Source organism: Lutra lutra, chromosome 7 (assembly GCF_902655055.1).
Source record: "Lutra lutra chromosome 7, mLutLut1.2, whole genome shotgun sequence".
In the NCBI taxonomy this organism is placed as follows: Eukaryota; Metazoa; Chordata; class Mammalia; order Carnivora; family Mustelidae; genus Lutra; species Lutra lutra.
The window spans coordinates 88,359,253-88,382,912 of NC_062284.1; the positions used below are offsets into that span (position 1 = coordinate 88,359,253).

Genomic DNA, 23,660 nt, shown 5'->3' on the forward strand with positions numbered 1-23,660 from the left:
CTCTCTCTAGATCTCATATCTGTACAATTTCTTTTTCTGTTGAGTTTTAAATGAGCTTGATAGTGTTGGGTTTGATAATGTTGGGCTTGATAATGAGAAAAAGTATCAGAATGTGACTTTTTAATATGTAAGTTTGATTAGCCTATTTAATTGAGATTCCAGGTTAAGGACACTTAAATAAGGTCAATGTGAGATGAGTCAGCCTAATCAAGCAAACTGTCTATTATCTGGCTCTTTCTCAGCATAAATTCTGGGATTAATAGTCAGTTCAATGTATAATTACTGGTCCTGTCAGTTTTTTTTTTTTTAAGATTTTATTTATTTATTTGACAGAGAGAGATCCCAAGTAGGCAGAGAGGCAGGCAGAGAGAGAGGAAGAAGCAGTTTCCCCACTGAGCAGAGAGCCCAATGCGGGGCTTGATCCCAGGACCCTGAGATTATGACCTGAGCCAAAGGCAGCGGCTTAACCCGCTGAGCCACCCAGGCGCCTCTGGTCCTGTCAGTTTTATCTCCAAAATATATCTGGAATACATCGTCTTCTTGTCATTTTCACTCTCTCCATAGCCCTAATCCAAGACCTCATCATCTCTTGATTAAAAAATTGCAGTATTGATCTTCTTGACTCTACCTTTGTCCTCTTCCAATACATTTTCCAAATAGCAATGGATCTCATAAGAACAAAACCCAAACAAAAAAATCCCAAAAAACAAAAACAAAAAAACCCAACAAAACTTCGGCTGTCATTCCTTTAGTTTAAAGCCTGTGAATGGCTTTCCAATGAACCTAGAATCAAGCCCCCAGCTCCTTACCCTGGCTCTACACGATCTGCTCCTGTCCTCTACCCGCTTCCCAATGACCCTGACACTGCTCTCTCCTCACTTAACTATGCTCCTGGCCACGCTCGCTTATTGACTGTTCTTAGAACATGCTAAACACTTTCCCACCCCAGAGACCCAAACAGGCTGCTCCTTCTGGTTCAAATGCTTTCCCCAGGTTCTTCATTTAGCTAGTTCCTTCTTATCCTTTCTATCACCACATAAACATCAGTGCCTCAGAGAGGCCATCCATGATGATTCTTGTGGGATTACTGCATCTTAATCACAGATTCCTGTTTATTTCCTCCACAGCACTTATCACAATTCACTTTTTTCTTTTGTTTACTGTAGAATTTCAGCACCTAGCACAGTGTACAACACAGAGGAAGCATACAGAAGCCCTACATTCTTAGTCAAGTTCTCTGAGAAATAGACTCTGAGGGGGACCTTTGCACCCAAGAAGTTTACTGGGGAGTACTCTTAGGAAGAACACCTGTGAGGGATCAAAAGAAAAAGCAGAATTGCACAGAGAAGTTAAACTGTGATGCCATTGCTACAAAAGTTTCAGTTGATTCCATAAGGAACTCTGAACCTGGGCTGGCCTTTCAAGAGTTGCCTTGAATAGGGCAAGGTGTTGGGCCTTTTTACCCTTCCATTACTGGCTAATCTGGGGTGGTGTAACTTGAGCTGGGTGAGGCTAGTGTTTACTACAGATAGTTACTAAATATTCTAAGCACTTCATTCATTTAATCCTCACAACACAACACCCATATAAGATAGATACATAAGATACCATATGTCATTATCCTCATTTTATAGATGAGGAGAACGAGACATAAAAATATCATATAATTCACCCAAGTTCACAGAGGTGAATATCAGGGTCAGGATTTAAACCCAAATGGTTGGCTCCAGAATCTGTTCTCAATCACGTATTATACTGCAGTGCCTAAAACATTGTAAAATTTCAATTTTGAAGTTCACTTTTTAAAAATTCTGAACTTAGGGGCGCCTGGGTGGCTCAGTGGGTTAAAGCCTCTGCCTTCGGCTCAGGTCATGATCCCAGGGTCCTGGGATCGAGCCCCGCATCGGGCTCTCTGCTCAGCAGGGAACCTGCTTCCCTTCCTCTCTCTGCCTGCTTCTCTGCCTACTTGTGATCTCTGTCTGTCAAATAAATAAAATCTTTATAAAAAAATAAATAAATAAAATAAAATAAAAATTCTGAACTTTGGGGCACCTGGGTGGCTCAGTGGTTTGAAGCCACTGCCTTCAGCTCAGGTCATGATCTCAGGGACCTGGGATCTAGCCCCACCTTGGGCTCTCTGCTTAGCCAGGAGCCTGCTTCCTCCTCTCTCCCTCACTGCCTGCCTCTCTGCCTACTTGTGATCTCTGTCTGTCAAATAAATAAGTAAAATCTTTAAAAATTCTGAACTTTATTCTCATTTCATAATGATCATATCCAAAGAGAACTACATATCACTGTTTTATACCTTCAGATTAAAAAATAATAACTTTGAAAAAAAATAATAATAACTTTGGTCGGTAGAGCATGGAACGGTTGATCTCCAGGTCATGTGTTCAAGCCCCACATTGGGTGTGAAGCCTACTTAAAGTAAAAATTTTTTTTTAAGATTTTATTTATTTATTTGACAGACAGAGACCACAAGTAGGCAGGGAGGCAGGCAGAGAGAGAGAGGAGGAAGCAGGCTCCCTGCCAAGCAGAGAGCCCCATGCGGGGCTCGATCCCAGGACTCTGGGATCATGACCTGAGCCAAAGGCAGAGGCTTTAACCCACTGAGCCACCCAGGCACCCCTTAAAGTAAAATTTAAAAAAATATTAACTTTACCATTTTTCTTCTTGCTGATTCAGTTGTTCTATGAGATGAAAAAGAGGATTCTCTACCGCAATTGGCTATATACCATATCTCAATAAAAAAAGTCTAAATGTTGTAGTGCAACTTTTAACAAGGCCTTCGGGCTTTAGAGTCTCTGGGCTGTCTGAGCTGTGGCTATGTGCTGTGAAATTCCACTCTCAAATAACCACACAGCTGCATGTGTCTGGTTAGTACACTCTTAAAAGAAGCAAGATTTTATGGACATGTAGGCCTTTTCATCAAGAGTTTATTTTCAGAATATACTCAAAGCCTTGATTTTTCATTTAGATTTATATAATTGACCCTGAGTCAGTTGTGATATAAATGATTGAGATTAGGAGATCTGATTTTAGTTTTTGTTGTGCTGTTGAGCTAGTTGTATGGTCTTGGGAAAATCATAGTCATCTATTTTAAGTGACTTAAGGAAAAACAAGGATTTTTAGTATATGTATGTCAATCAGTTTTTCTCTTATAGGAATCTGATTTTCTTTGTCTTCTTGGAGTAAGTTACACATTTGAAAATGAAGACAGTGAATTAAACAGTGATGATGGCAAAAATATATATCTATATGAAGAAGATAAAGACCAAAAGTCTAGTGTGTATGAAAGTGATTTTCAGAGAGAATCTGGATTTTATTCAGCTTCTGAAAGTACTTTGTTTGAAGATCAATTTCCATCATCAGAAGCTCCTGAAGATATCAGAAGTACTAGTGAATCAAAAGACTGGGAAGGAGTGGATGCTGGAAGTATGAAAGAGGATTCTCTTCCAGAAGTGGATCACATCCCACCATCCTCAGCTGAAGTAAAAGGATGGTTTGGATTTGGAAGGGAACTAGCTGAAGGAAAGACTTTTGAATCAGTTATTGAACCTCTACAAGAAAGTTCATTGCAAAGTCGAAAAATAGCAGGAGAAGATGAGAATGACCTAGAGGAATTAAATAATGATGAACCCCAAACAGAACAAAAGCAAGAACCTGAACTGGAATTTGGTTTAGTGCCAAAGAAACAGTCTGAACTAGGTTCTGAGTCAGAGAACATTAACAGTCCTGAAGCCACTAGTTGGTTTGGGGGTGGTTTTAAAAGTTATTTAGGTTTTGGAGGTGAGGATACAGGGCTTGAATTATTGTCGAAAGAAAGCAATCCACCACTACAAGATGCTCCTAATTCCATATCATCTGAAGAAGAACCCACAGTTCCATGCCCAGAAATATTAACAGAAAAAGAAGACACAATTGCCAATGATACCTCAATTCTCAAGCCAAGTTGGTTTGATTTTGGTTTTGGTATGCTAGGCTTTGTATATACCAATGAAGATGAAATTATATCAGATGATGGAAAAAGTGAAGGAGGATATGGAGGAGATAAACATGAACATCTGCCAACAAGCAAATTTGACCCTGATAAGGAACAAGAAATAAAAACAAGAGAAATTATGGAAACTGAAGATCAAGTAAGCAAGGAAAGAGCCCCAGAGAAAATAGATGATTCTGATACCTTACCATATTTTAAAAAGTTCTTATATAATTTTGACAGTCCTTGGAACTTCCAGTACATTCCAAAGGAAACAGAATTGCCATTTTCTGAACAGATACAGGATGAAAATAATGTAATTGAAAATGATGAAACAGAAGAATTTTCAGCTGAAAATGATCACACAGATAATATGAAAGCTATGATGCTAAAAAGCAGATCCAGTCAGTCAGGTTGGTATAAAATATCTATAATTGTATGTATGTATATACTTATTTATTTATGAAAGATTTTATTTATTTGACAGAGATCGAGCACACACATAAGCAGGAAAGCAGCAGAGGGAAAGGGAGAATACAGGTGCTCTGCTGAGCAGGGAGCCTGATGTGAGGCTTGATCCCAGGACCCTGGGATCATTACCTGAGCTGAAGGCAGATGCTTAACTGACTGAGCTACCTACGCAGGTGCCCCTAATATAATTAATTTTTTAAAACATAATTTATTTTTGTAAGTACAAATTGGATGAAAAAGTCCAGAAATCCATGTTTCTCAAAATACTCAATAATCAACAATAACCTTATTAACTACCGTTTATTAACTTCTGGTTTACTTTGGGACTAAGATCTTAATATTATAAAATAAAATACCAAGGAAGAAGGAATGATTGGAGATATACAGATATTCCAAGCAGATCTTAAGATAGTTTGCAATAAGTGTTTATTTTTATTGAAGTAATATATGTAAACAGGTTTTAAAATATAAATAGTACTAAGGCTTTTTTTTTTGTCTTTTTAAACAAAAACAATTTTTCCCTGTGTCCATCTCTACTCTCACCTCTGTTCCAGAGACAGTAATTTCTCTTTCTTTCTTTCTTTCTCTTTCTTTCTTTCTTTCTTTCTTTCTTTCTTTCTTGCTTGCTTGCTTTCTTCCTTTTCTTTCTTTCTTATCCAATTTCTTTTAGTATTTATCTCTATTTTCTGAATAAAACCTTTATATTGTTTTGCTTTGATTTATACTTGATGATGTCCTTTGACTTTCTATTTTGGTAAATGAAGATTTCTTTTTGCTCATTTACATTAACTTTTTAGCTCATTAATAACATCCCAGTATAACTATATTTGAATGGTTTTCTGTCAATTCTGGGAGCTTAACAGTAGGCAATGGAAGAGGGCAGAGTATCAGAGGATACTTCTAGATCTAGATGTCGAGGTATCTAGCGATTTCTATGATTAAGAACCTGTGGATTCTATTTTAAGTAAAGAATTATATTGGGGCGCCTGGGTGGCTCAGTGGGTTAAAGCCTCTGCCTTCGGCTCAGGTCATGATCCCAGGGTCCTGGGATCAAGCCCCGCATTGGGCTGTCTGCTCAGCGGGGAGCCTGCTTCCCCCTCTCTCTCTGCCTGCCTCTCTGCCTACTTGTGATTTCTGACTGTCAAATAAATAAATAAAATCTTTAAAAAAAAAAAAAAGAATTATGTAACATGACTTTCTCACATCTCCATTCTGATGTCTCTGTGATGGATAGATTAGAAACTCTGTAAATACTGGCCAATAATCCAGGAACGATTGAACCCTAGAATGACAGCCTTTCACAAGAAGAGATCAACACTGTTGCAAACTCAGAAGAAAACACATTTATTTCTATCAGAAATGGTTGATTTTCTTGAATTTCCAGAACTATATGTCATTTCTTAATATTCTCCAAAATGTGAGCTCTTTACTTAATATCCTTAATCAGAATGTAGACTTAAAGGAGTCTTACCATTTTCTAAATGAGAAAGATGTAGGTGTGATGCTTTTTTTTTTTAAGATTTTATTTTTATTTATTCATCTGATAGAGAAAGAGAGCTCACAAGTAGGCAGAGAGGTAGGCAGAAAGAGGGGGAAGCAGGCTCCCTGCTGAGCAGAGAGCCTGATGTGGGGCTCAATCCCAGGACCCTGAGATCATGACCTGAGCTGAAGGCAGAGGCTTGCCCCACTGAACCACCCAGGCACACCGTGATGCATTTTAATGACTAAAAATATTAAAGACATGATGCCAAAGGCTAAAGAGGAAGTTATTTTGTTTTCAGGTTTTAGTTCCTAAAAGAATATTTATGAAAAAGCAAATAAGAGAAATTAGGAAGAATAAGTGAGACTAAAATAAAGCAAAACAACATCAGGTCCAGAAATAAAGAAGATTCAAAAAACAGATATATGAAAATATTTTAGAACATATGTATAGAACTCAAGGACAGCCTGAATATCACTTTAGTAGAATTTATTTATTATTTCATTAGTGATGCTAAGAGAATTTCTAAATATGAAAACTTCGAGAATAATCAAATGAGAATAGGGCAGTTTTGCAATTATAAATAGTTTTGAGGAACTTCTGTGAAAATATTCAGAAATTCCTTTAAGTTTCTAAAAAAGATATGTCATTCTATATAAACAAATATATTATTCCAAAATATTATATTATTAATTAAATAGAAAATAACCTGGGGTCATGTAAAATTTGTTTTTAAAAAGGAATACTAGGGCGCCTGGGTGGCTCAGTGGGTTAAGCCGCTGCCTTCGGCTCAGGTCATGATCTCAGGGTCCTGGGATCGAGGCCCGCATCGGGCTCTCTGCTCGGCAGGGAGCCTGCTTCCCTCTCTCTCTCTCTCTGCCTGCCTCTCTGTCTACTTGTGATCTCTCTCTGTCAAATAAATAAATAAAATCTTTAAAAAAAAATAAATAAAAAGGAATACTAAAAAAAATTCAGATAAAGCCACAGGCCCTATTTTTGGTTCTTGGAAAAGAGCTACAACACCAAAATTTTCAGATAATTTCAACAACTCTTTTAGGAAATAGCAAATGAAAATTTGCCTTACTCAGAAAGAGTTCATGAAAAATGAATTACTGGGGCGCCTGGGTGGCTCAGTGGGTTAAGCTGCTGCCTTCGGCTCAGGTCATGATCTCAGAGTCCTGGGATCGAGCCCCGCATCGGGCTCTCTGCTCAGCAGGGAGCCTGCTTCCTCCTTTCTCTATGCCTGCCTCTCTGCCTGCTTGTGATCTCTCTGTCAAATAAATAAATAAAATCTTTAAAAAAAAAAAAAGAAAAATGAATTACTGATCTTAAATCAATATTTATGAAAGTCTGAGACCTGAGATAACCAGATTTACAGAAAAACTAATATACTGACATAGGTATTTACAAAACAGATAAATTAGGGAACAGTTATTTATATTAAAATATTATAACTTTTAAAAAAGGACTCCAATTGAACTTATTTAAATAATGAGTTTCCCAACTACAGTTAAATATGAAAAGTTCTACATTATTTTATTTGACTTAAAATTCTGTTTATAAACAATTGTAAGAAAGGCATATCTGTATCTAATGTAAATCTTTTTTTTTTTTTTAAAGATTTTATCTATTTATTTGACAGACAGAAATCACAAGTAGGCAGAGAGGCAGGCAGAGAGAGAGAGGGAGAAGCAGGCTTCCCGCTGAGCAGAGAGCCCGATGCGGGGCTCGATTCCAGGACCCTGGGATCATGACCTGAGCCGAAGGCAGAGGCTTTAACCCACTGAGCCACCCAGGCGCCCCGTGTAAATCTTTTTTTTTAAAGATTTTATTTATTTAATGGGAAAGGGAACATAAGCAGGGGGATGGGAGCCTGAGAAGCAGACTCCCCTCTGAGCAGGGAGCCTGATGCGGGGCTCCATCCCAGGGCCCTGGGATCATGACCTGAGCTAAAGGCAGACACTTAACCAACTGAGCCACCCAGGCCCCCAGTTGCTCATTTTTTACTTTAATGTCCACTGGTGGCATTATTAAATTACTGATACGAGTTTGCTTACTTGGGACTTTCATCTTTTGAACAATGCCAAATAAATGACAGCATCAAAGTGTTATGTTAAATTTGTAATTGGAAGTGCAAAATTAGACACTGAATAATTCTCTTACTAATCTTTAATACTGCTTTTCAGAACTGCATTGATACTTTCCTCCTCTTATCTTAAAAACTAACTGAGAAGTAAATCCCACAGTTTACCTGAATACTATATTTCAGGCTAGGACTTGTTAAAACTTTTTTTCCCCTTTAACTCTCATTAGTTAATTCAATCAAATGATCAGTTTAAACTATGTTTGAAAATTGAATTGTTTTAAAATAAATGACTATTAGATATGGTATGCTTATGAATATATGATCCAACAATACAAATGTGGGAAATTTTGACATGGTACAAATTAAAACTTTTTTCAATTAATTTTGGGGAAGGATAATTCTTTTATTTTATTATTTTTTAGGATTTTATTTATTTGAGAGAGAAAGAGAGAGAGCACAAGAAGGGGAGAGGGACAGAGAGAGCGGGAGGAGCAAACTCCCCACTGAGCAGGAATCCCAGCTCAGGGCTGGATCCCAGGATCCCCAGATCATGACCTGAGCCCAAGTCAGACAGCTAACCAACTGAGCCACCCAGGCGCCCCAGATAATCTTTTTAAAATGAGGGTTCTCAAAAAGATGTGCATGTGCATTTTCATTCCTAATTTGAACTTAGGTATATTGTCATTTAAAGGTATAAATCATTTAAATACTTAATATGTAGCATAAAAATCAGAAAAATCAGGAATATTTTATTTGAATAAAATATCAATACTTATTTAAATAAATATCAGCCTTGTTACACTGAAATTCAAAATAAAACATATTTTCCCTAATGATCATATTATCAATTGGATAATATAAAATTTTTCTCTGCCAGTATAGATTTATGAATTCTGTAAAAAAAGCTGTGATAAGATTTATAATTTCTTGAGTTCCTTCCCAGAAATTTATGGCAGTTATTGAAGCAGGATGTCAATTTCATGAGATCACCAAATTAAGGAAACGTGTAATTTTGCCTTTGCTATACTCATTCATAGCATAGGAATGAAATCCAAAATACAATTTACTATTGATTTTAATTTGATTCCTCAGCACAACTTTATGCTGTTATTGGGTCTGAAGGAGGAAACAAGCATATACCTCTGTATACTCATGGAAGCATGTATTTTACTAACAGTTGAATGAGAATATCTTGAAGTTTTTTACTTTTATATTCTACTCAAAATATCTGTATTTTCCCTCTACTGAGCCAACATAAACATATAAAACATTATTTTAATGTGTTAATCTTTGCTTAATTGCTAAAATAACTTAAATAATGTCAAGAATATAGTTTGAACTTACATTACCTATATTTGTTTTACACAATACATTCTAATAAATCAGTAAATAATGTACTTTAAAATATAAGACATCCTATAATTACTAGCCAATAAGGATTGCTCTCAATCATTCAGAATTTTCAGTTGATATGAAAGATGTATCTGATTTTAGGGGCTTCTATTTAGGGGCGCCTGCGTGGCTCAGTGGGTCAAGCCTCTGCCTTCAGCTCAGGTCATGATCTCAGGGTCCTGGGATTGAGCCCCACATCAGGCTCTCTGCTCAGCAGGGAGCCTGCTTCCCCCTCTTTCTGCCTACCTCTCTGCCTACTTGTGAGCTCTCTTTCTCTATTAGATAAATAAATAAAAATAAAATCTTTAAAAAAAAAAAGCTTCTGTTTAGGGGTGCTTGGGTGGCTCAGTCAGTTAAGCGCCTGCCTTAACTGGTTCTTCCATCTTTGGAGCTATCTCATTTAAAGTTTGAGAGAAGGGATGCCTGGGTGGCTCAGTCGGTTAAGTGTCTGACTTTGCTTTGGGTCATGATCTCAGTGTCTTGGGACTGAGTCCCATATCAGGGTTTGCACTCATCCGGGAGTCTGCTTCCCCTGCCTCCTGCTCCTCCCCACTCTCATGCTTGCATGCTCTCTCTCTCTCTAAAATAAATAAGATCTTAAAAAAAGGTTGGAGTGATAATGGCTTTTATACTTAATAGTTCACACTGGCAGATACGTGTTTTAGATACGCACGATCCAGTGGAGTAGATTGCAGAACTTGCAAAATAATTGCTGTAAGTTTCTTTGTGTAACTGGCTCAGTTTGTTCTATTTATTAAATAGAATAGGTGGTTATGTAGGATATGATTACGGTGGTTACAACAACTATTGTGGATATGGTGATTACAGCAATCAGCAGAGTCGTTATGGTGAAGGTGAAGTGGTCATTGAAGTAGCTACTGACCATACTAAATTATTCCATTTTAACTTATCCCCAACAGGTGGCGAGACAGTATTTTCCATTCCTAAGATTCATTTGAAGGTGGCTCTTGCCACCTGCGCATAGCAGTTCAAACAATTTTTTGTATCAAGTCCCCAAATGGAAGTATCATGTTGCGTCCCTCTGAAGTTTGATTCTGAGTTCTCATTAAAAGAAATTTGCTTTCGTTGTTTTATTTCTTAATATACTTCTGAATCAATTTGTGTTTTATGTCCCTTCAGTATTCTAGAGCGAGTCTTGTGTTAAAAGCCTGGTGTGACAGGGTCATGATGTGGTAGTGTCTTACTGATTTTAAATAAATCCTTTTGTATATAAAAAAAAGGTAGGCTGTAGATAGTATAAATAATATTGGTCATTTTGACTCCTGGTTCTTTAACAGATAAAGTAAGAGTAATCTATCTTACCAATTTTCTTGAATGGCAGGGATATACATTTTTTCAATGACATTTAAATATTACACTTCCTAAGGTAATAAATGTATCTAAGAGGAATGAAATTCTATAGAGAGATATTTAGTATCTTACTCTTAGCAACAAGCCTATATAGCACAATAGAGTTGTTGACAGTTATGTTAGTTTTTTTAAAAATAGTTTTTAGGACAAGAAAACGATGTAGAGAATAGAATTGTATATAGTTTTAAAAATTCTTCCTTGGTAAAAGAATAAAGAAAAGGCATAGGCTGAATAATAACTGTTCAAAGATGTTCATGTCTTAATTACCAGGCCCTGTGACTATGTTACTGAACATGGCAAAAAGGACTTGAAGATATGATTAAATAAAGCATCCTGAGATGGAGAGGATATCCTAGTGGACCCAATATAATCACAAGGTTTGCTAAAGGTGGAAGGAAGGAGGGTCAGAGTAAGGGAGAGTGCTATCTTTGAAAATGAAAGAAGGGGCCATGAGCTAAGGGATGCAGGTTGCCTCCACAAGGTAGAAAAGGCAAGAAAATAGATTCTCCTCTAGAGCCTACAGAAGAAACACAGCCTTGTCAACACCTTGATTTTGGGACTCCAGAACTGTAAGAGAATATATTTGTACTATTTAAGTCACTGAATGTGTGGTTATTTATTACATTAGCAGTAGGAACTAATGCAGGCTGCAGTTTATATTTTAGTGAATTCTTTCCATTAAGAAATGTCACAGGGCACCTGGGTGGCTCAGTGGGTTAACCCTCTGCCTTTGGCTCAGGTCATGATACCAGGGTCCTGGGATTGAGCCCCACATCGGGTTCTCTGCTCAGCGGGGATCCTGCCCCCCCCCCTTTCTCTCTGCCTGACTCTCTGCTCTGCTTACTTGTGATCACTGTCTGTCAAATAAATAAATAAAATCTTAAAAAAAAAAGTGTCACAATGACCACAAAAATTCAAAGAATGGTCTGCCTAAAAAACAAAAGGAAAGCCTACAACAAAGCAAGTATTAAAGGAACTCCAGGGGTGGTTGGGTGGCTCAGTTGGTTGAGTGTCCAACTCTTGGTTTCAGCTCAGGTCATGATCTCATGAGTTGTGGGATTAAGCTCTGTATTGAGCCCCCTGTGGAGCCCTGTGTGGGGCTCCCCACTCAGTGGAGAGTCTCCTTGAAGATTCTTTCCCTCTGCCCCTTCCCAATTGCATGCTCATGCTCTTTTTCTCTCCCTTAAAATAAATAAATCTTAAGAGAAAAACCCAAACATTTCTAATTTTATTTGCAGATATGGCTTCTGAAATAGAATCACCCAGGAGAATTCATAAAGAAGTACTTTTCAAAACTCCATCTTCTAAAAATAATGATGAAAAATCAAAAACATTACTAGGTACTGAAGGATCTACTCAGGCAGAAATAGACAGATCTGTGGAAAATACCCTGCCAAACCATCAAATGGTTTCAACTGATTACTTTTTGTCTTCTCAAGAAGGTAAGAAAAAAGTTATTTGTTCTCTAATGCAGCAATTAAGGAAGAAATTAGATTTAAAAGTTACCTCACATCAAGTGTTGACTTATTTTTATTTATAAATTGACAGAAGATGCTTCTGAGTGTTGGATTCTGAAATATTTATTTCAAATTGACATTTGTGATTTTATGAGTTCTGCATTTTCACCAATTATAATTCTTACAGAAAGGGTAAGTTGACCTTGTAAATCTTTTGCATTAATTTTATCTATTTTTCTAAATATAGCAGTAGTTGAAAATGATCTTTGAGAGAATCTTCCCTATGCAAATGTTACATAATGTTTCTCTTTCCATGAAATCTTACCTGTAAGATTTCTCTTACAGGAATGTTTTGTTGCATGGATATTGTTAAGGATTTTTTTTTTTTTAACTTTTCCTTAAGTTTGTTGATCTTCAGCAAACAGGTAAAGACCAAATGCAGGCCTGGTCAGGAAGTTATTGCATTAGTTTAGGAAATAAACGGTGAAGGTCTAAATCAAGGTATATAAACTCAAATGAAATGAATGAAGTAAAGATGAGAATTGTAACCAACAGAGTGTGTATGCTTTCTCCAAAGGATGTAGCTACTGTTTATCTTTACCCTGGTTTGGCCAGATCTTTTGATATTTCTTTTCTTTCTTTCTTTCTTTTTTTTTTTTTTAAGATTTTAATTATTTATTTGAGAGACAGAGATCACAAGTAGGCTGAGAAGCAGGCAGAGAGAGAGAGAGGAGGAAGCAGGCTCCCCGCTGAGCAGAGAGCCGGATGCAGGGCTCAATCCCCGGATCCTGGGATTATGACCTGAGCAGAAGGCAGAGGCTTTAACCCACTGAGCCACCCAGGCGCCCTCAGATCTTTTGATATTTCAAGATAAGCTGGAAATCTGGATATTTTGTGTGAAATCTCTTGATTTTGAATGCTGGCAAATATTCAGATTAAAAGGAAATACCATACAGTTCAGAAAAAATGTTCTGTGGATCAAGTTTGGCCCACTAGACACATTTCTTAACCTTTGGTCTAATAGCTGATGGTGGTTGTTAAAATGATTGGAAGGAAAAACTAGATAGATCTTTTGTAGATAGATTTCATTGGATTTTATGATTGAATGTGGATGGAGAGGAAAATAGAAAAAGTATAGGTAACTTACCAGGTTTCTAGTCTGGGTGACCAGGTAGATGGTGGTGACTGTGATAAGAGTCTGTGAAAACTGTATCATTTTGCTTTCAGAGGCTTCCTCCTCACTTTATTTCTTTGCTAAGGTTCTAGAGAGTTGATATTACCTATAAAATAAGCCCAGAGAAGTGATTAATTTACCCCATATGATTTGGTCTTAAAGACACTGATTAAAAACTTAGAAATCTGCTCCATCATAAGAGAAAAGAAGAACAAATAATAATGATGATTATAAAATGTCATAATAAAACTTTCAGCTCCTCATGGAATTAATTCTATACTGGTATGTCCTACTGACACATCCCTCCCCCCACAAATTATACTAGTGAAGATACTAAATTAAAAAATAATAATTTATTAACCAGTATGCCATACTCACTTCTCATATAAAGTGCTTATTTAATAAAGGCTATGAAGTATGTTTATTTTTGTGGACTCAGTAAATATAGTCAAACACATTTTACTTTAACCATTTTGGTTGAAATTTTTTAGACAGGGGAATTTTGAATTTAAATTTGTGGTAATTATCTTGTGACCTTGGGAAGTTACTTATTCTGGAGGGCAGTCTCAGGTTTAAAACTCTAATATTAGAAGCTGAGACTAGACAGGCTACTGGTCAAAACGGACTTGTGTGTTGTTTAAAAAAGTAAGAACAAGTTACCAACATTTAAAGGGTGAGTTGATACAAAAGTCTGAATTTCTGGATTGTCTTGAAAAAATAGAAGGCTGTAATATATAGTCTCCCATTTTCAGATGGCAATAAGAAGCTCAAGGAATAGTACTTGCATTGAATTGACACAAATTCTTCATTTCCCTGCATTTATTTCACCTGTATGGCCTCTGTAGGGCTTTAAGTTCATAATGTTTGGACTAAATGTTCTGAAGAATTCTTGCCAGACCTAGAATTCTAACAATCTTAGTGCATCTACTAAGCTCCCATAATATAGCTTTGAATAGCTGCAGTAAATGGAAAATTTGAGCAATTTTCCAGTTAAATTTACGTGAAAAGTTTTCCTTTTCTTCTGAGTAAATGTTTCAGGTAATTGTTTCTATTTGCTAGTAATTTCAGTTAGATTTTGTACACAACATACTTTCTTTGAATTGTTTAGGTAATATGAATTAATACTACTTCTTATCTACTTTATAATTGAGGAAGTTATTTGAGTTCTAACATTTATCTGTTCTTAATTAGAATGCTTCATTTATATGTGGAATTAACAAAGGAAATTACCCAGCTCTTGTTCAGCAGGTAACTCCTGATTCAATATGTTCTGAGAACAACTCTTACATCACTAGTACAGAGAATGAAAGTGTGGCTCAGCATGTGTGGTTTTCTATAGCCCATGACATTGCCTGTTAAATGGGTATAACTTGTAGCTACAGACTTGCAACAGGGCCCTTCCTAAGGGAAATTAGTTTCTGGGTTGTGGACAAGGTTTACTTGTTAGCATGTTTCCAGTGTTCTTGGATGCTTCCTAGTAGCTGTCACTAACACTGAAAACATTTGCTCTCCAGTTCCCTTAAAGCAGGTCTACATAAGACAGCAAAATCCCATGTCTATTTGAGAACAGTCTTTGAATATCTTTTACGTGGTAAAAATCATGTATTCTGTATGAATAGACTATCGAACAAAACATTTAATTTTTATCAGTTATTAAGTTCAGGATATCTCTTTTCAATTGCAATTTTTATGAGGATAATAATGTGTATAATAATGTATATTTTAGAAAAAAAAACATATTTAATCAGGAGTGACGGCCATGAAATTGGCTTCTGTGTTGGTAGTCACAACTCCACCTACAGCTCCCCTTTACCACACAAGTGTCAAAACAGGATCACAGTCTGTGTGGAAACAGGAGTGTAGCAGATGTATGAGAATCTGAAATCTTTTTCAAGGATATGAGGTGCTTAGTAGAACTTTATTTACACGTTAAGGTATTTTAACATGAACTTTTTAAAAAATGGAATTGAACGATCTAGAGGAAGAGGTAAGTTTCTATATGACTATTAAGTGTATAGAAGAGAAATTAGATTTGAATCTGGCACTAAGTTGAAATTTTACTGCCTTTTGTTATGGGGGAATCTTTTAGATTTTTTAAAAATTTCATTTATTATTTTGTCCCTAATCTATGTTTTTATATTTGGAATGGTAATGATTGAAAAGTTGGAAAAGGGCACAGACTGCCTTAGGGTGGGCAGAAGGATTAAAAAAAATGTTTTAGGTTATAAATAAGTCCTGAAAGTTGAAAATGATTCTAGTTTTCTGAAAATGTTCAGACATTGAAGAATTTTTTTATCGATACAGTACTCTAATTGATATACATTATTCTATGACTCTGAAATTTTAAATATAAAATTTTAGTTATGCTTCTGTTTTGACTTTAATAAGCTATTCACATAATTTCAATACACACTGTCCAACATATAGGAAGGTTGTATAATACCTTAAAAATGGAGAATTATTAAGCAATTTCTGCTGCGTTCTGATACTGATAGTTCCTGGAAACTCTGCAGGCTGATGTGGCAAAAGAGTGCACTTTGAGTTCCAAACAACTAAGGCCCCATTTTGGTCCTAAAAATCAATTGCTGTGAACCTGGGCCTTTTAAAAATTCTTTTTGGGACAACTGTTCTGTTGCTGACAGTTTACATTTGGGAAATTTCCTAAAGATTTAAGATTTTGTTCAACTATTGAGTTCTCTTGAGTGATTTATTTAGGAAGAAGAATCTGCTTCCTTTTGTTACTTCACCGAGGACTTGTAGCAGGCTGAGTTTGTTGAGAATTATTGCTGGCAAGTAAGCCTTCCGGGTTATCCTTTACACCTATGTCAGCTAAAAGTCTCCTATGAACAAATCCAGCACTCCATACCTTATTCAACACACCTAAGAATAGGGTCCTAAATTTAGACCGTAAGGCGCTACTTTTAGCTCCTCTTCTCGGAGGAGAACACCAATCGCTCGGCCAAAGTCCACAGTGGTTTGCTTTAGCGTTTGGGTAACTAGGAGCTCCTGGAATTTAAGACAGTTCTGCCTAGCAAGTGCCCAGGTAACTTAGGTAGAAGTGAGTAAACCCCTGCAATCCTCCTCTGGGCAGAAGAGACGCGATCGATGTTCTCCTGCGTGGGAGAGGTTAACTGTGCCCAAACCACAGCTGACCCGCGACGCCTTCCTGTCCAAAGTCCGAAGTCCGGACGCGGTTGGCGGGAGGCACAGGCACGGGCCCTGCAGGCCATTTTCTGACTGGAATGAAGGCGGCGGCCGGTTTCTTTCGGCCGGCAGCATCCCCCCCGGGTACGCTGGGCTTCAGTGGGGTGCAGATAGGCTCTTTTTTCTTTTTAAGTTTTTAAAAATTATTATTTTTATTTTTTAAAGATTTTATTTATTCATTTGACAGACAGAGATCACAAGTAGGCAGAGAAACAGGCAGAGAGAGAGAGAGGAGGAAGCAGGCTCCCTGCTGAGCAGAGAGCCGGATGCGGGGCTCGATTCCAAGACCCTGGGATCATGACCTGAGCCGAAAGCAGAGGCTTAACCCACTGAGCCACCCAGGCGCTCTGGGCGCAGGTAGGCTCTTGACTGACAGCGAGGGAAAAGCGCTGGGGGCTAGTACAAGACCTGGCCTCCACCCTTGGGTCAAGGGGGCCGCGCTGCGCTCACCCCGCGGGGCTTCACGCCTAGGGGCCTCTAAGAAAAGCCTCACCGCTACCGCGGCCACCTGACATAAGAGGGTCCTCAGCCACTGCCCTAGTCTTCTGGGCTGTGCGGCCCACAGCACAGCGCAGAGCCTGAGGCCCAATCCCACTGTCTCTGTCTCGAGCCCCGCGACTACCAACGGTACTTGGCTTTGCCAAGTCCCGCGCCAGCCCCTTTAAGAGCGCGAGGCAAGGACACGTCGCGCGAAGAGGGAGGAGAAACTAACCGCGTCCTCGCGTCCCCGCCTCCCCGCGGCGGCCTGGCCGAAACCAAATCGAGGGGTGGACCGCGAGGAGAGAGCAGGTCGCGGGCTCCTTGCGAGACGGGTTTGGACCTTCGGATCTTCAGGACGTAGAGCATAACTAGGGGCGAGGCTCTCCGGGTGGGCAGCATTGGACACTTGAGGCTCGTTGGTGGGGTTCCCTCCAGCAACCCCCCGCAACCGGCTCCGCAGTGGTCTGCTCCGGTTGCCGGGTGCAGGTTTGGGTTCCGGACCCAGAGCCGCCGTGTTCTATACCAATTGTTGTGGCTACGCCAGGCCCTGGCTGCGGCCACTCCAGTTGAGGCGACGTTGGCGCCATGGAGGAGCCCAGGACTGGCCCTCAGTCGTACTTTGGGCTGGTCCTGGAAAAGCTACGTACGGTGAGTTCAGGCGTGATCAGGGTTACTTGGCCCAGGGGTCGCAGGAACCTCCTGGGGAAGGAAGCAGCAGACTTTGGCTTTGCGGTCTTAGTGGCGGTGGTTAGAGGTTCTGAAGCCAGTCGTCTCACCTGCTGTCGGGCTCCTGCGTGTGTCCGAGGCAATAGCCAGGTTCGTAGGCTGCTGGGGTGGTTGTGTGTGTGTGTGTGTGTGTGTGTGTGTGGGAAAGGGGCTTGGAGATCCCGAAGGTGAAGAGAGCATTTACCTAGCAGGATTTTGCAAAGGTGTGTCAAATGTTTTGGGATTACTAAAAAGAATAGCTTTTCCGTCACGTTATTCGCTCTGAAAGGGGTCAATGACATGTGGTTCTCTCGACTCTGAGAAACTAGAGGACTAATCCTCAGAAATGAATTCCTTTTAGTGATGAAACTTCTCGTTGTCTTGAAGGGACACCGAAACCTGGACGGGAAGTTAGGATTGTAATTCTGCGTTTTCTGGTAATAAAGAATGCTCTTTCGAGATACTTTACCCTAAGTGACATTTTTCTTCGCATGTCTCTGTGTGTTGTTAATGTAAAAAGGTCGTACTAGTGTAAAATCTGGAGATCCTGAACTCCCAGTGTTCAAAATGTTTTTAGTTTTTTTAAGGTCAATTTGTGTAACAAGTTGTGTAGATTTTTCTCTCTTAAGTGTTTATGTCTCTTTGTTGACAAGTTGAGGGGTATTTATATGCCCGTGCTTTAAAATGTTTGCATTAAAAATCAAGTCTTTTAAAATATTGGGTCAGTTATAAGGATTGGTTTTTTTGTTACCGAAATTAAAAGTACTGTTGTCATGGTGTTCATTCAACCAGGTGCATTTAGTGATTGTGTGTGTGTGTATGTATGTGTGTATGTATTTGCGTGTGTGAGAGAGACAGTTCTGTGGAGAATTTAAATGTACTGAATTTGGGCCATGCTGTCTGTTAAGGGAGAGAAGAAAAAAGAAATAGTGCAAAGTAGAAACTGATGAACTGCTTACCAAATCATACACAGAAAGTGCTAGGGAAAGTGAGGGGTGGGAGAGATTATATCCACTTGAGTGTGTAGGAAAGCCTTTCTAGGCTAACTGAATAGCTTATGCAGAGGGGACAGGAAACAGCATTGTGTGTGCAGAGAAGTGTTTTACTCGAATACAGAGTAGGCTCAGGGAATGATGCGCAATGATGCTTGTTGGAGACATAAGTAGATTCCAGTTGATGTAGGTACTGGAGAGCATTCGAAGAATTTCAGTGGTTAGACTTTTGGTTTAAGTAGCTTCCTGATGGTGGCATGTGAGTTAGATGTAAGGAAAACAAAACTAGAAATGGTGTAGGGGAGAGATGACATAGTAGTCAAGTAGGGATAAAGAAGAGGGTACTGAATGGGAGAAATATTTAGTAGCTAAGAGCGAAAATGGGTAGGATTTTGCTGATTGGATGGGAAGGGCGAGAGAGAGGAGGAGTGCAGAATGACTGCCAGGTTTCTGGCTATGGCAGCTTATTCATTCACAGAGGTAGAGTTTATAGGAAGAAAAGCATATTGTGGAACAAGAGATGATTTTATTTTGTACATATTTCCGGCCTGGCCGAAACCAAATCGAGGAGTGGACCGCGAAGAGAGGGCAGGTCGCGGGCTCCTTGCGAGACGGGCTTGGACCTTCGGATCTTTAGGACGTAGAGCATAACTAGGGGCGAGGCTCTCCGGGTGGGCAGCATTGGGACACTTGAGGCTCGTTGGTGGGGTTCCCTCCAGCAACCCCCCGCAACCGGCTCCGCAGTGGTCTGCTCCGGTTGCCGGGTGCGGGTTTGGGTTCCGGACCCAAACCGCCGTGTTCTATACCAATTGTTGTGGCTACGCCAGGCCCTGGCTGCGGCCACTCCAGTTGAGGCGACGTTGGCGCCATGGAGGAGCCCAGGACTGGCCCTCAGTCGTACTTTGGGCTGGTCCTGGAAAAGCTACGTACGGTGAGTTCATGTGTGATCAGGGTTACTTGGCCCAGGGGTCGCAGCGGGGACAGGATACAGTATTGTGGAAATGTTTTCTTTCTTTCTTAGAGAATCTTAAGCAGGCGCCCCACTGGGCATGCAGGTTAATGAACTATAGATAGCAATTTGGAAGGAGTACTTACATGGATCAGAGTTATAAAGCAGACTTTGGAGAGGAGAATAGATGTTAAAGGGTGTTTTTTTAGATAGAAAGGGCCTAAAAAGGACTGAACCCTGGAAAAAAATCAAACCTGATTAGACTTCAGGTTTTTCTTAAAAGGACATTTTCTTTTTTTCCCCTACCATTCTCTTTTCTGTGACTGAGTAGTATCTGGGGCCTAGTAACAAAAGAATAACCCTATTGGGTGAGGATGAGTAATGAACTGACCCAAGGAAAGATGAAATATAGGAGGAACTGTAAAAGCCTTAAGCTGTTTTGTACCAAAGACCTGCTCGGGAGAGAAGTTGTGTGGAAAGGCCATGGTTACAGGATCATGGTCTTTGAAGGAGGATTAATAGAAATAGTTACCTTTACTGAGTTCCTGCCCTGCATGTTGAAGCAGCATTATTCCCATGACAGGTAAGAGAAGGGAGCCACAGAAGTAGGGTAGAGATACTCAGATTCCAAACGCAAAGCTTCATCAGTGGTTTTCAAACTTTTTTTTTTCTTAAGCCGCAGATCTATTTTTTTCCTTCACTGTGGGGGAAATCATAAATGGAATCCAGTATACTCTACACATAAAACCTAAACTGGTTGATACCAGGTTTAGAGGACCTGACCTCAGATTCTTTCTTTTCTTTTGGCCTCTTACTCTCAGAAGCTCTAAGGTGTCTCTGTAGAACTCCAGTTTGCAAATCACTGCATTTTACCATAGTGCTATTTTTCATCACTTGGTGATTGAAAATTGCCTGAAAAATATACTGCGATACCTTCTGTTTGGTAGTCTGGCAGCCCATTTCATGAAAAGAGTGTTAATAGTGTTTACACATAAACTTGTACTTACTTGTGTCTTAGTTTGTGGGGGCTGCTATAATAAAAACACCACAGACTGGGTGGCTTAAATAAGTAACATTGTTCTCAGTTCTGGAGGCTGAGAAGGCCAAGATCAAGGCGCTGCAGATCCTGTGTCTGGTGAGGACATACTTCCTGGTTCATTCTTCTCATTATTACCTCACATGGTGGAAAGGTCAAGGGAAGTCTCTGTGGTCTCTTATAAGGGCACTAATCCCATGCACGAAGGCCCTACTCTCATGATCACCTCCCCAAAGCCCCACTTCCAAATACCATTACACTGGGGATAGGTTGCAACATATGAATTTTGGGGAACACAAACATTCCATGTATAGCAGTTTGTAATCAATACTTTTTTATCAAAGGTGCATTTTTGAGAAGTTAATTCTTTTGTCTTGAAGGTTTTGGCAGGAGTGCCTGAAGATATGAGACCAAATTCCTATGGTTTTCCATGGGAATTGGTGATATGTGCAGGTGTTTTTGGATTTTTTGCTGTTCTCTTGTTTTTGTGGAGAAGTTTTCAGTCGGTAAGTAACCAATACTAAGAGAATATTCATGTGTCTTAAGGTTGAACAGTTAATATGAGAAACATATCTTTTATTTTAAGGAAAGAAGTTAGCTTATTGTTAAGTGCATTTCTCATGTTAATTTGTAGCTATTAGAAAATGTGAATTCAGAGGAATTTTTTTAAGTGTAAAAATTTTAAAGACTTTCTTTGTAGAAGTATACTACACTAATACTAAAACCTTACATTTATATTTTATTTATTTATTTTGATCTGTGCTTATTTATTTTTAAAAAGTTTTTATTTATTTGAGAGCAAGTGCAAGAGAGACAGAAAAAGATTATGAGTGGTGGTGGGGTGGGGTGGGTGGTGGGGAGGGACAGAGGGAGAGGGAGAAGCAGGCTCTGCTGAGGGAGAGGGATCCGGAAGTGGGTATCAATTCCAAGATTCTGGTATCAAGACCTGAGCTGAACAAAATATTACAACAGAACAAAAATATTACCAAGATATTTGGTTATTCTTAATTGACATATTCTTGCAGGGTCGCCTAGATTTACTTCTTCCCATATTTGAATACTTCTTTCAGAGTTGTTTTTAGTGTAGATCTTTGTATGGCAAACCTTCTGAGACTTTGAGTGCTTGAGGATATTTGAATTAAGCTCCCACATTGGAATCATAATTTGTTTGCTATAAACATTTTTGGTCCAAAGTTCTGTCCTTTTAATACTTTAAACCCTTACTTCCTTGTCTTTTTATGTCTAAGTTACTTATTGAAAAGTCTAATGTCAGTGTGACTGTTACATAAGTGATCTGTTCTCTGTGGAAGCTTTTAGAATCTTTTAATATTCTTTTTTTTTTTTTAAAGATTTTATTTATTTATTTGACAGAGAGATCACAAGTAGGCAGAGAGGCAGGCAGAGAGAGAGGAGGAAGCAGGCTCCCCACTGAGCAGAGAGCCTGATGTGGGACTCCATTCCAGGACCCTGAGATCATGACCTGAGCCGAAGGCAGAGGCTTTAACCCACTGAGCCACCCAGGCACCCCTTAATTTGATATTCTTATGTTAGTATAATGTGTCTAGGCTTAAATGTTTTTTCTTATTTCTGTTTTAGAATTCTCTGGAATCTTTTAATATGAGGTCTTTCATTTTTTTTTTTTTAATCCTAGAAGATACTGTCTGCATTTTACATTTTATTTTTCTCCTTTTGGGACTGTGTTTTTAGATACTGCTCTTTCTACTTTTGCCTTCCATATCTCTTAACTTTTGTTTTTCAATTTTTTAATAGGTTCTTACTACCTTTTGAGATAGGTCCTCAAAGCAATAATTCAGTTCACTAATTTAGTCCTATATCAATACTGATTCTACTGTACTTCGACTTTAAAACTTAAAAGGTTTTAAAAATTTTATCCCTATACATCTTCTGTAGATGATTTAAGTTCTCTAAGCCTGCTTATCTTTACAAATGGGATTTTTCCTTCATTTTTTGAGAGAGAAAGAGGTTAAAGAAGAAAAAGATTTTATACTCAGTTCAATCCATGGTAATATTTTCTCAAATGTTATTTTGGGTGTTATCAGTGGGGGAGATGGTACTAAGGGCTTCCTGAAATTGTTTGAGGGCCAAATATGTTTGATGAACAGTGGGATAAATGAAATGAAACAGGTGTTTTTAAGGTAGAGTTATTTCAGAGCCTTTAATATGCTAATAAATAATGTGATTCTTCAGTAGAGAGACTTTAATATGTAACATTTTTTCCCATTGGAAAAAGAACACTTTCAGATAATGTATATTCATACTAAGGCAATAAGAATCCAGTTATTTTTCAGTTGGTAGAAGTTAAATAGATTTACTTGAATATGTATTTGTTTTAACGTAATTTTTGTTAAAAATTTGTTTCAGGTTAGAAGCCGGCTTTATGTGGGTAAGCTCTTTTTTCTCTTCTAGATCTCATCATTATTTATAATTTTGAAACTTAGAACAATTTACATATGATGATGATATGAACTTTCTTTTCAGGAAGAGAGAATAAGCTTGCTGTAGAACTTTCTACACTAGTTGATGAAAAATGTAAACTACTTGAAAAATTTAGCCTTGCTCAAAAAGAGGTAAGATATTTTTGAAAATGTTAACATTCATGTTAGAGTTAAAGGACTTAATACTCTTCAGTGCAGATACTTCAGTGTTAAGTTTAAGATTATTAATGCTTTATAAAGTGTGAGAGTTCAGTTGCTTTTCATATTACCAATCTTATTAATTTTAACCATTGTGGTAGGTGTATAATGGTGTCTCATTGTGGTTTCAATTTTCCTGATAATGAGGGTAAGCACTTTTTCATGTGTTTATTGGTCATTTTGAATATTCTTTTTGTGAAGTTGACTGCTCAAGCTTTTTTTTTTTTTTT

The 23,660-nt window shown here is 38.5% G+C and overlaps 1 protein-coding gene across 1 annotated transcript in view; it reads left to right on the forward strand.

The window, feature by feature from the left end:
* MIA2 (MIA SH3 domain ER export factor 2) overlaps positions 1 to 23,660 on the forward strand; it is an 85,681-nt gene that overhangs the window by 5,822 nt on the left and 56,199 nt on the right. The window contains 6 exon segments of the mRNA XM_047737127.1: positions 3,165 to 4,392; positions 12,018 to 12,221; positions 12,328 to 12,428; positions 21,157 to 21,282; positions 23,159 to 23,180; positions 23,276 to 23,364. Coding sequence (XP_047593083.1) covers positions 3,165 to 4,392; positions 12,018 to 12,221; positions 12,328 to 12,428; positions 21,157 to 21,282; positions 23,159 to 23,180; positions 23,276 to 23,364 — 1,770 coding nt within the window.